Genomic DNA, 13,261 nt, shown 5'->3' on the forward strand with positions numbered 1-13,261 from the left:
TAGTTTAAGCCTATAATTTGTTTTACGATGAATCACACGTTAATCTGTTTGTTTTTCAATTCTGGGACACATTCAAACTTCTGCCTAAAAGCTTGAAGCTTCTATTTATAATTGATCAAATGCGCTATAACAACCAATCACTTTCCTCTTCCATGACTTTGCCTAAGATTTCAGTGTCCCTTTGAGGAAATAATTACCTGTAACAATTTCCCGAAGCTCATAGGAAATCAATGCACCATTTAAATGTGTTTTTCTCACACTTTATAATCAGTTTAATGTCAAGACATGAGCAAGCCTGGATCAGTGGTTCCCAAACTTTTTAGATCCAAAGTAGAAGTGCAATAGACCACCGATAAGCCAGTTTGTGAGTAAAAAAAAAAAGCCTGAGATACTTCATTTAACTGATCTATAGAAATTAGACAATCTTTGTGCACATATTTCCATTTTCTGGTTTAGCCATCTCAGTTTTGTAGTTAGAAGAAAGAAATGTGGATACTGTTCAAACATTTTTTACTTGCATGGTGTAAATAGAATTTTTCCCTGCGCTTTTCGTTTTTGTTCTTTATTTTTGTTAATTTTTTTCTACTTCACAATTATAGGTGAAATCTGTAATGAAATGATTTGTGATTTTGGAAGGCATTTGACAACCCCCATATCGTTCTTTGTGGAACCATTGCAATAGCATTGCTTTCTTCATTAATTAATAATTATTAAATGATAATTAAATATTTCTTTTTTTGGGGGGGGGGGGGGCAGGCAGGTGGCCTAGCAGGTTAGGGTGGATGGCCCTGTTTTCTGCATGCCACTCCCCACTCTCACCCCCATTCCTACACTATCCACTGTCCCCTACTCTGTCATTAAAGGCATAAAAAGCCCCAAAATAACTGTAAAAAATCATAATAATTATCATTTTTTCCCCAAAATAATACATCTTTAAAGCCAGGCCTGAGCTTAACAAAAATCAAAAATAAGCCAGAAAAGAAAAAGAAAGTTGCACATACATCAAACGTCAATAAATTTAATACTCCCATTCATTCAGAAGACTTCATGTGGTGAGTTATGAAAGAGTCGTTCAGTACACTGGATCACAAAATCCACCAGTCACATCAAGATTTATCAGGGGTTGTTAAATTGTAGTAAAGTTGTTTCATTTCTTTTTATTTTGGCACTGATTCTTTCTTTCTAAAGCACTCTGAAGTTTTCTTTACACATCTGTGTTACTGTATAGTGTTTTTCTTTAATCCATATATTTTAAAAGAGAGGGTTTGGGGTTTTTTTAATAAAAGAAAAGTTTAGTCAGCACTTCAGATCCATGAGAGTCTACTTGACTCCCACAAAGCATTTTGCAGCATTTAGGAAGTAACCGTGACAAGGACAAACTTCCTTTTAAAAGGAAGACTGAACAAGAGTCATGATGATCAGCCAATGGTTACTGTGCCAGTTCTGATGTTTAAAGTGGGAAGTATTTGCACAAAGAGCAATTGATTGATAATAAAAAAAAATCACAACAGTTGAAATAATGTAAAGTCTGTCGAAGGCATCAAAAAAGTGGTCAAAACCATAAAACTCTTGTTTTCCTGTCACTGTTTTCAGAAATTCTTCATGGTTTTAAACTTGTGGAGCAAAAACAAGTGAATCTTGTCCTTTTGCTCATGCACTGCAAAGCTCTGATGAACACTAGAAATCAGTAAATGTGCTGCAAAAGCCTCACTTGCTCCTGTTCTTTAACTTCTGACACTGTAACGAGCACAGAGAAATGTCAGAGCAAACACACTCAGCATGTCATCACCATAAAACATGAGGAGGATGTTAAAAAGTATTCATAGGTGTCACATGCTCATGCAAATGTGACCTTTAAAGATATTCTCATATTCTAAAAGTGTCAAAATGTGTCCCTGCTTCACTTTATTCACACAACTTTGGCCACTTATGCAACAAAACATTTTTCCTCAGGACCATGTTTTATTGATGTAGAGAAAGCAGGACTGCAAGAGCCGCCTCAAAATCAGAAGGAGCATTTTTCTTCGCTCATGAAGCTTTAAATAATGAAAAAACTCAGGTTTTATTTCGATACCAGCTCTCTGATGATTTAATAGATACTCAAACACACCAGCAGTGACCCCCTGATCTCACCAGCTGCGTGTTATTTTGCAGGGCTGGATACTGACGGCATCTACAGAGTGTCGGGGAACCTGGCGGTGATTCAGAAACTGCGCTTCATGGTGAACCATGGTGAGGATGAAGGGGAGGAGGGAGGAAAATGAGCTTTTATAGTCTCTGAATATGAATGAAAGTGGAGTGGGAGGAGAAAGAGAGAAGTTTTCAAACACCATAAATCAGGCACAGTAAATCAAAGACATGTATTCTGTTTGATGCTGTTTTCTTTATGCTGATTACGTTGGATATTCTATACTGAGTAGACACACACACACCATCTCTGTGCACCTGCTCAAATGTTTGACTCTTTCACTCCGACCACCTTTTGTTAAAGATGCTGAGGACTTAGTGCTTGTTGGTTTTTGCAGAGCGAGCGGTGACTACAGACGGCCGTTACATGTTCCCAGCGGAGTTGGTTCAAGGTAGATCCAGACCTGACGAGGGACAGGAAAAAAAAACGCCGCTTCGTGCTTACTTGTTTTTGTCTTCTTCCTGTGTTGCATAATGTGAACACCTCAGTGAAAAACAAACCACCCACAGACACAGCGACTCTCAGAGCTGAGCTGCAGCGCAGACAGACGGTGCACTGAGCAGTTGTGCTACCATTTGCTTAATGTCCCTTTAGGCTTTTCTGCTTTAAGTTTTCTGATGTAATAGCACGCAGCAGGTTGTACAGCGAGCGCCGGCACGGTGCGCTGCTGCCACCATGTGGATGAAATGGAGAATCAGCTGCTTGTGTTTGTGTTCTTATCTGACAGTAACATCTCCCTGACTGATGCTTCTTATCATTGGATGATTTGGATTTTAAACATCTCAACTTCATGGCAGATTCAAACCTTTTTACTTCTTCTTTTTTGGTCCTGATGATCCAATTTGAGAAGCATTGGTCAGGCTTGTTTTTTTGTAAATGTGTGCTCATCAAAGTGTGTCAGCTTGTGTGTGTTTTCTCTTTCTTTGACAGGCCGTTTCTATCTCGCTCCTGCAGCTACAAGCCTCCACGTTACGCTTCAGCACTGACAAAAATGCACCGTCTAACGTCTTTCCCTTACAGCTACTCTGACTTTTACTCTTAAGTCTAACTCCTCTTCTCCATTTTCACATTGCCTTGCATTTTTTTCACACTCTCTGACCCTCTCGGTGTAAATTTCACCCTTCCTCTCTTCCTCCTTGTTTCTCAGAGGAGAAGCTGAATCTGGATGAGAGTGATTGGGAGGACATTCATGTCATCACAGGAGCTTTGAAACTTTTCTTCCGAGAGCTTCCCGAGCCGCTGGTCCCATTTGGCTTCTTTACCGACATTGTGGAGACAATCAGTGAGTGTCCCCTTTTCAGCCCATTGTTTCTCTTATTTATACCATTAACCCCTTGATGTCTGTTGTAGCGAATTTGCGACATACCCTGTTATTGACCTTTGTATTTCACTAATGCCTATTAATTTATATTCTACACAAACCAAGGATCAAATGCACAGATGCACTATGTCTCATTATATTGATCAGAGGGTGTATATATTGTAACTTCTTATGACTATTGTATGTGCTGTATTTAGATGTTCAATCTCCACTTAATTTAGCATCTTTAAGAATGCGAAAACACAGAAAAACATTTTTACCTCTGCCAATAACTCAAAAACTAACAAACAGATCTTGATAAAATTTTCAGGGAATGTTCAAAATGGGATAAAGAAGAAGTGATTACATTTTGGAGGTGATCCAGATCACTGTCTGGATCCAGGTTTTTTTTTCAAGGATTCTTTATCATTGTGAGATAGGGCCATTTTCACCATATGTGTGTATAACTCCATGATAAATGGTCAGATTGCTTTGAAAACAAAAGACAAGGTCACCATAATTTCTGACAGATGTAAAAGTCAATATTCTGGATACTAAGATCCAGGATATGAAATATGTACTGGGTCATCATAGTTTTTAACACTGTCAGGTAACAAATTATCGTACAAACCTGCAACTAACACCAAACTGTTGCAGTCAGTCTGCTGAAAAGGAGTATAACATTAAAGTAGGACTAAAGCGTTGCGTGACAATCACAATATGCTTGGTGGAGGTCTGTGCTTTTTGAGTGCTTTTCTAGTTAATATAACTGTAAGTTAATTCAGACAGCAAACACTGAGGTGAGGCATTGATGTTCTTCTTTTAAACACCCTTTTGGCTTTTACCTCTTTTATTTAATGGTGTGGAGAAAGAAGACAGGGAATGAGAGTAAAAAGAGAGTGGGAGGCGTTGCTTTAACTCAGCTGGCGGAGCAGGCATCCTCAATGCGCTGGTCATACATGACCTGCTCCTGTCCTTACATGACCTCTTTCTCTGTACTTCCTGTCTCTCTCGAGCTTATCCAATAAAGGCCAAAAAGCACAAATAATAATCACTGATGAAAAGGGACCAAAGAGTGGGAATTATATTCATGAGATCCACAGGCTCGAGTGAAAGTTTGGATGCCTGGGAAGCTCCTATGAAGCCAGCATAAAACACCTAAAACCTCACTTTATTATCATTTTAGTGTTGATGTGACTTAATTTTAAAAAATTAAAACACTCCTTCATTTATAGCGAGTGAAAACAGTGTTGTAGGGTATTTGTTAGATAAAGCAATACTCAAGGCCCTCTGTCAGTGTAGAAAAGTTCATCTTTCAAGAATACTTACAGCTCTTTTTTTAACTGTAGTAATGTTTTGCACAGAAAATCAGGTGTCATCAAGATTCTATATCTGTTATAAGGGAAAAAAAATGAAAATGAGGTGAGCGAAATATGATGATATGCTCAAAAAAATAAATTAGATAGAGTAGCACCAAACTGACATGAAGTGATGGCTTTAAAACTATGTATGATGTAGTTAAGTAACAAATGAATACTTGATTTGAAAACTACCTATTTGAATGATTTGTCAGTGTTCTCCAGTAAGGGGACTTAATATGTCCGTTTTTATGTCAGGATCAGGATCTGGGTTTATCATAATTATTTGTCCATGATGTTTTTATCAACATTACAACTTCTTAAAATATTTGTTGTCTTGTCTTCTGAACAATTATTCTGCACCAATTTACCCTTTTCTGCTCCGTTCCATAAATATAATTGAGTCTTGTGTCCTTAAATGTGTTTTTTGACTTTGGGTGTTCATGAAGCATATTATCACATCATGATAAATGCATCCTTCTTTTTTTAACTTTATATTTATTTAATTGTTCCTTAAAAAAAACAGACTGCAGACAAAAAATAGACAAGTCTGTGAATTAGAAAAAAGAATTAAAAAACAAGGTCAATAGACTGTGTTTACATTAATTATCTAATAAGTGAAGAGATGCCTAACACAGGACTGATATCATCAGATTGAACATCAACAGAATCCATTATTGAAGCAACAGACATAATGATTCACTAGTCACCTGCCAACATGCTTTGCTCCCACCAATGATAAATACATTCTTTTTAACACGTCAGCTGTGTTGGATGTTACTGGAGTTACTTTAGTTTTGTTCGTGCACTCAACAGGAAATGTAAATATACAAGTGTGCCATAAATCACATGTTTTAAGATGGGAGCTATAGGTCATTTAAAAATTGACCTTGGGTCTCATTGGCCTCATTGGCCTAACTTTAGACATATGTGCTGTACAGTAAATGAAAAGCACATCTGAGTTTAAATCATCATGTTTGAGGCTGTTGACGTATTTGTATTGGGTGTGTGAATCAATGAGTTCGTGAATTTTTGCTCAAAAGTTAAAAGGATTGTCACGAAAACTAAACATGCTTTCATCCATCCTCTATTACCATCTGTAGCTGTGTATTACTGCCCACTTTCAAAAACAGGACATCAAGTTTAGCTCTCTGAAAGGCCAAAATTTTGTACAGAAAGAGTGATGCACTTCATGCAAAAACAGATCTTAGCTAAGGAGTCAAAAGACGTGAATTTCATGCTGACTATTTTCAGCTGCAGGTTAGTGCACTTCTGCAAAATAACACCACTCTGCTGCTGCTGCTGGGTGTTTTCTGTGGTGTTGAACTACTTATACAGGTTCATGACACTGAGAGGTACGCAAACTCAGGCTGGCAAATTTGCTGATCAGTTTTTTTTCCTCATGCGGGGGTTGCTGATCTAAGGGTTAAAAAAAATACTTTCAAAACTTTTCCCGTAACCGTTTTTTTTTATCACTTAATTTACATACACTTCTGTGATAACCCAGCGCATCAGAATATCTCTCACTTATCCTTGAGGTTCTAATAATCCGTCATTTAAAAGTGTACTACAGTCAAATTCATGAATATTAATAAAAAAAGATGACACATGTTCTATTACAGACTCTTATCAATCCATGGGACTTATTTCTGCACATGGAGCGATCATTAATTCACTCTTCATCAAACTGCTGTGGTGATGGTTGATAGTGGTGCACTGCTGTATCAGATTAGATAGGGTATGCTAATAGGCTACACATGATATCAGTGTATATATCAGGTTTCCGATGCGAGCGACTGGCAGTGATGACATTTATTGTGAAGTGACGCGTCTCTCGCTCTGTGTTGCAGAAATGTCGGACTACTTGGAGAAAGTTCACCGCCTGAAATGTCTGGTGCTCAACATGCCTCCTCCTAACCACGACACACTGAAGTTCATGTGCCGCCACCTCAGACGGTAGGAGAGATGTAGATGTACATTTTTGCTGATGTATTGGTCTTTTATGCCTCCTAAGAAAAGCACATTTCATAGCACCACAGGCTGAACTAGATGCCCTTTGGAGGAAATAAAAAGTTTATTCTTAGGTCTTGTGTTTTTAAATCTGACCACAAGAGGGGGCAGTTTCCTCGGTGTTCCCCATATTTTTCCTGTCAGGGATTCTTTGGCAGCAGCTCTCAGAGTATGCCCGTGTTGTACCAGGATCCCTCTGTTGTTAACTTTGTGTCCCTGTGAAGATGAAAAGGCTGGAGGAAGATGAATGGAGCAGCATGTTCTACGAGCCAGTTCCTTTTACAGTACATAAAATCTGTATTTTTTACCGCCTATGGTTTTTCCTTCCACTTTAGGGGTGAGCATTCGTGTTCTGAGGCTGATGTTTGTGCCAGGGTGTGGTGGAGGCCCCATGAATTTGTCAACTCTGTCTTTCTCTCATTTTCTCCCCTCGCTGTCATTCCTCCTTTCTCCCCTCCTTTGCTCTGGTTCTCATTTATCTCCCTGATGCCTCCTTCTTTCCTTTTCTCTTGCTCTTTCTCTTGTCTCCTGACTTCCTCTACATTCTTTCTCTTTTATTTCTCCCTCTTCCTCTCCGCTTTCTCCTCTGTCCATCCCTTCCTCCTTTTTTTCCTCCTTCCTTCTCCTTCCCCTCCTGCTCTCCTCCCTGCCTCGAAAGGTCCCATGGGAGCCTTGTGGTTCGTCTGCTGGAAGGCATACCAACACCACCGCCGCCACCACTGGAACCTCTCTCTTTTCTCCCTCCCTCCCTCGCTCCTTTTCCTCCCCCCTCTTCCCTCTCTCCCTCTTTTTTCCTCCTCTCTTTTTAATGTGGAAGTTTTGAGCAATTGCTGGCTGCTTCTGTGGCTTGGTGGGAATGGCATTTTTAGAAGAATGCCTCACTCTGTGGCTTCAACCCATTCCTGTGTCCCCCACCAATCACACACACACACTCAAAAACACACACACACACCAATATAGGTGGATATAGACGACAGATTTAGCCTCTTATGTGCACAAATCTGCTCTGTTAAATGCAGATACAAGGACATGAACATGCAGACAAAAACAAGCTGTCCCTAATGGATGTACAAACGCTGGTTCCTGTAGTGACTGTCCTGTGTTTCTAAGAATTTTGAGGATGTCACACACTGACCACAAACATGTCGCTGTATGAGCACTGAGCTGTCATCTTTGTCCATTTATTCACAGTCAGTGTGAAAGTCCTCAGCAGGCTCTACTTACATGCTTATGGTTAGCAGGTATTCACCCTCTTGGTTTAGCATGTTGAAGGCTAACATTAGCAATGTAGATGAAGCTCAAATTACAACTAAGGCTGAGGGTTAAGTCTCTAGTTTTATGTAAATTATACAGCTACACTAATGTCTTTTTAAGGCTGTACTTAGATGCTATCATGCTAAAACATGTGTTTATGGTATTCACTGTCTTGGTTGTGCTTAACAAGTTAGCAAGATACAGTTTGCTAATTTGCACTGAACACAAATTACAGTTGAGGATGAAGGAAAAATCTTTACTTCTTTAATTAAAGTCTACAGCATGTTTACAGCTCTATGAAGCTGTTTTACATGGCAGAAATTGCCTTCCTAGCTTGAAGTAAGGGCAGGCTAATATTTGTCAATGAGCAGGTTAGACATGTTAACATTCTAACACTTCCTGTTTAGCTCTGAACAGATTGTATCAGCGACTGAAGGGAAACTTTGAACTTACTTTTGTTGAGTAAGCAGCTGTGCCAAGTGCTCTGTGTTGTTGTACTTTTAAGCTAACTTGCTGCTGTTTTACTGAAGTTAATCTCTTTTCAATTGAACATGTTACCAAGTTAAAACACAAGCTGGTTTATCTGAAAGGAGCCCCCCTCCTGTTTTCCCCAAAGTCAGAATTCTATGAAGAAAAGTGAATTCTTAGAAAAAGTCTAAATTCTAAGATCAAAGTTTCCATTCTGACCTTTTTTTTCACAGAACTCTGTCATTAAACTGAGAATCATACTTTTTAAGTAAACGAAATGAGAGACCTTTCGTTATAGATTAGATTAGATTCAAGTTGTATTTCTAACTCTTATCTCAGAATTCTGCCGTTTTTATGGTCAAAATAACAAAAAATCTTTTTTGTTTTGCTTATTTTGGTGGTTTGCTTTTAGGTTTTTGTATTGGGGACAATGATTTGGCAGGAATTTCATATCCTGAATTTTTTTATTTCCCAGATAGAAGGTTATAATAGTTTTGGATTTGTCAAAATAGTTTAGTTTTAGTTAGTTTTGACATTTTTTTTCCCATTACAGTTTAGTTTTAATTCGTTTTAGAGCAGGCATTCTAGTTTTTATTTAGTTTTGATTTTTGCAACAAGGCTTAGTTTTAGTTTTCCATACCTTATCAACCAGGTGCAGGATTCATAAAGGTCAGAGTAAATTATTTGTAACACTGTTTATTTTCCAGCCCAACATAGTGCCCCCTGCTCAGTCAATGCTGATACTGAACTGTTGGCTGCTGCCTCCATCACAAAAAAATAATATAAACTTAATATAAAAAATATAAATATTAATTACATAAAAATAATATAAACATAAATTACAAAAAAAATAATATAAACATAAATGATATAAAAAATAATGTTAAATTACATAAAATTAATATAAACATAAATTATATAAAATAATAGAAAATGAGCTTTAATAATTAGAAACTTTGACTCTGTCACAATAAAGTCAGACTCACCTGAAATTAAACTATTACAGATGCTCTGATTCATTGCTCCACTATGTTTTGTTGCAGCACAGCCAGTCAGTACAGTAAACAAGCACGTCCCAGTACGTAGCTATGATGGTGCCGTACGGCACTGACAACTGCCGAAAACTGTCGTAAAATTGGTTGGGAAAATGTGTCAGAATAATTTAAATCCTAAAAGCTAATTATCGTTTTTGTTTTCTTTTTAAGTTTTTATTAGTTTGAGTTAACTGCAATGTATTTTATATTTTACTTTTTGTTTTTAGTTTCGTTTTAGTTAACTATTATAACCTTGCCCAGATATTACATTGGGTCAGATTGGATGCAAACATCGCTGACCTTGAACAGATATGATCTTGCAACACACTTAGCTTGCACAGTGATTGCAGAGCAGAAATCCAAACTGCTAGGTGTAATGAATAACTTAATTTAAATTTTTAGGTCAAAAATATTAAATTCAGAATTTCACATTGTGGATCTTCTTTCCTTTAGGACGTAACAATTGAGGCAGTTGAGTTATTTTGTGGCCTTCATTTCTTAAATCTTGAGTCCTATACTTTTCTGAAACCTCGTTTTAAGCCTCATGGGGCCATGGGACCTTGCCTTGTTTTTGATGTGTCATCAAAGGTAGCCCCACCCTAGACATGTAACTTTTTTAGTCCCTGAAACTAGAAACTAGTCATATCTGCAGCCATCATTTAACAGAGTGGTAGTAGTTCATAGTCATTGTAAAATCTCACCTGAGAAGAAAGGTCGTCATCCCGGTCATACCCCCCACCCCCATCCCACCCCCAAAAAAGTTTTAATACGCCCCCAGCTGGTCAAATGTAAGATATTGCCACACATCAAGCATCACACAAATAAATATGTTAAAAAGTTTTCATGGGAGTTTATCAAATGGTTAATGAGATATTGCAGGCTAAGCTGAAGTGCTGGACTTAATATTTTAAAACCATGACGCCAGAAAGTTGTTGTTTTTATTTTTCATACTGAGATGTTGTTTCTAATTAAATGAAGCACATCTCTGTCTCTGTCTTCCCTGACTCTGCAGAGTATTGGAGCATTCAGACACGAACCGAATGACCACCCAGAACATCGGCATCGTGTTCGGGCCGACCCTGATGCGCCCTGAGCGGGACAACGGCAACATGGCAGTTAATATGGTTTACCAGAACCAGGCAGTGGAGCTCATCCTCAGCGAGTTTGACCACATCTTTGGGAAAAGGGGCCCCTCTTGATCTTCTCGGACCGAGGGGTCCTCAAAAAGCTCCTCAGATCAGACAAAAGCACACAGCCGTTTGTCCTCTACGCCTGTCGACTCATGTGGTGTAAAAAGGATTTCACATCAAAAAGATAATTAGGGGGTAAAAAGGAACCAGGACAGAAAGCTGCTAATCATGACATCTGGCCTCCATACAAAGCCGCGTTCAAACAATAATAGTAAAACAAACCAATTTTAGCTCTGATACTGGTGACTCTGACTTCAGACACGGAGCCACGGTGTTCTTCTCTGCTGGAACTCTCTGCCCCCTCGTCACTTTCCCTTGATGTTTCAGACTTGATCAGGATAATAAGAAAGCCATAAATTGAAAAATCTCCTCCAGCTTGTGCAGCTTGCAGAGTATTGATCACTCATTAATGAAGAAATGTGAGGAGGGACGTGTCTTAACGAAGCACGGGAACAAAACTTAGTCGAACCACGTCACTGTGAAGACACATGCACCAGCTCCTCCTGCAGCAAGGACCAAGGACTGAGCTCACCTGCAGCATGGACGTTCAGTAACATATGCCTAGGAGCAGGAAGAGGGCTGGGCGGGTATCTGTACCCACGTCTGCTGATGTTGTAATGTTTGAAAAGAGATTTCTGCGATGGGATGAGTGTGCCATGAGGGCAGAAACTTTCTCCTGTGTACCAAACTCTTCTTGTGTAGTGTATAAACCTCCAGAGCTTCCCTTTATTGCACAAATTGGATTAATCTTCTATTTTTGTTAGTGTAAACTCCTCAGATTAAGTTAAAAAAAATACTGTAAATATGTGAAATACTGTCATTGTAGCACTTTGGACATGTTGTGTAACCTAAATATGACACATATTAGCCAAAACTAATCAAATACATTTGCTTTAAGATGAACAGTGTGTCGTCACATACTGCCTGGACCTGATTGTAAAAATGTCCTGAAATAAAAAAAACAAACTGAACGATCTGAGTTAATCTGTTTGGATGTGTCTGTTGGGTTGTTTGTCCCGAGGTTGCGTGACAGATAGTAGAAGTGTGTGGAGGTATGTGGCCCTCAGAGACGCAGTGGGCAAAGGCATCCCCTGTGATTGGTGCAAATGCTGCTTTTAATAACAGAACAAAAGAGGAACTGGAAATGCATATGTTTAAAAAATGTGGATTTTTCCCCCCTAAAAGCCCTCTCACTCGCTCACTCTGCGGCTTTGGTAATTTTATATTGACTGTGGGTTTGGCAGAAGACAAAAAAGAGCAGAAAGAGGCATGGGGTGGGGGGGCTTGAAGATTTTAGAAAGTTTTATTAGATGTATTTATTCATTTTTTATGCTCCTATTATTCCCGTCCTGTGAGTGAGGGGGAGGAGCCAAAGTGGAGCTGATTGATGAAGAGTGAACTTTTGATTACAGTGACTTCTCAAGGCCTTTCCTTTTATGTGACTGACTCAAATATTTCCTGCTTAAATACACAACCACATTTGTTTATTTGATCCACATTTATATACGCGCAAAGTCATGACAGTTTATACATTTATCCCTTTCTGGAGCAGCTTCTTGCTCACTTTTGACAGCCCTACATCCAAGAGTGTCTCCATTTATTACATTATCAAAAAAAAATATGACACCATGAAAAGGTTTATTTATCCGCTGTTTCATGAAGTATGTCCAACGTATGTTTTGTTCGCTTTCCAGGTTTTGCAGCTAAAGGGATTTTCCCTCCCCAGTGGTGTTAAACTGCTGTAGACTTCAGGGCTCTGTGATGTGTTTTATTCCACTTGGTGTTATGGTGCTAATTGCTCCCTAGAATAGAGTCAGTCCCTCACACACGCAATCAAACAGCCGCCCTCCTAATCAGCTGTGTTAAAGCAGTAAAAATCTAAAAACTCTTACTTCATCTGGTTTTTCTCTTCTTGTTATTAATGAGTCACCCTCTAATTGTTGCAACCTGAAAATTCTGTGTGACATTTTTTAAGCATTGATTTCCATACGTCTACACTCACCAAACTGTAAAGCAGACAGGAGAGCAGAAGTTCTTGTGAGTATTTTCATAGAATAACAGATTACTGATGCTGCAATGTGCTGATGAAATGCAACAGCCCGACATTGCTGAAGCTCAAAACCATGTTTGCATCTGTAGGTAGTTATTTTGTTTGCTGCAACATGAGAAAAAGATGTTTTTGAGTCTGTCGAAGCATTTCTTAAAAGTTTGTGGGAGACAGGAATTAGAAGGTGGTGAGATTTTTTTTTTCATCTGTTGCATGTTTTTCAGCCAAGTAATTCTCAAAATTGATGTAACTTTCAGAGCTGGAGTTGAGTTAACCGCTTAAAACGTGAACTTCAGTGTGATTTGTTTAGGGCCGCTTCATGTTGCATACATTGTGTGATCAAGTTATTAAGGCCTGCCACACATAAGGTACTTTTCTTTCTGTATATCTTAGATAGTTGTTGTTTAGTTTC

The 13,261-nt window shown here is 38.7% G+C and overlaps 1 protein-coding gene across 3 annotated transcripts in view; it reads left to right on the forward strand.

The window, feature by feature from the left end:
- arhgap9 (Rho GTPase activating protein 9) overlaps positions 1-11,754 on the forward strand; it is a 54,489-nt gene extending 42,735 nt beyond the window's left edge. For 2 of the 3 annotated variants that reach the window (XM_074676671.1, XM_074676673.1), the window contains 5 exons: positions 2,155-2,232; positions 2,526-2,579; positions 3,336-3,470; positions 6,697-6,802; positions 10,625-11,754. In XM_074676671.1, coding sequence (XP_074532772.1) covers positions 2,155-2,232; positions 2,526-2,579; positions 3,336-3,470; positions 6,697-6,802; positions 10,625-10,811 — 560 coding nt within the window. In that variant the 3' untranslated portion in view covers positions 10,812-11,754. The remainder of the gene's footprint in view (positions 1-2,154; positions 2,233-2,525; positions 2,580-3,335; positions 3,471-6,696; positions 6,803-10,624) is intronic. The other variant, XM_074676672.1, reaches the window with a different exon arrangement.
- The last annotated feature ends 1,507 nt before the right edge of the window (positions 11,755-13,261 follow it).

This window comes from Halichoeres trimaculatus, unplaced genomic scaffold (assembly GCF_033239565.1).
Source record: "Halichoeres trimaculatus isolate MK-OKI-2021-1 unplaced genomic scaffold, fHalTri1.1 fHalTri1_scaffold_1, whole genome shotgun sequence".
Taxonomy (NCBI): Eukaryota; Metazoa; Chordata; class Actinopteri; order Labriformes; family Labridae; genus Halichoeres; species Halichoeres trimaculatus.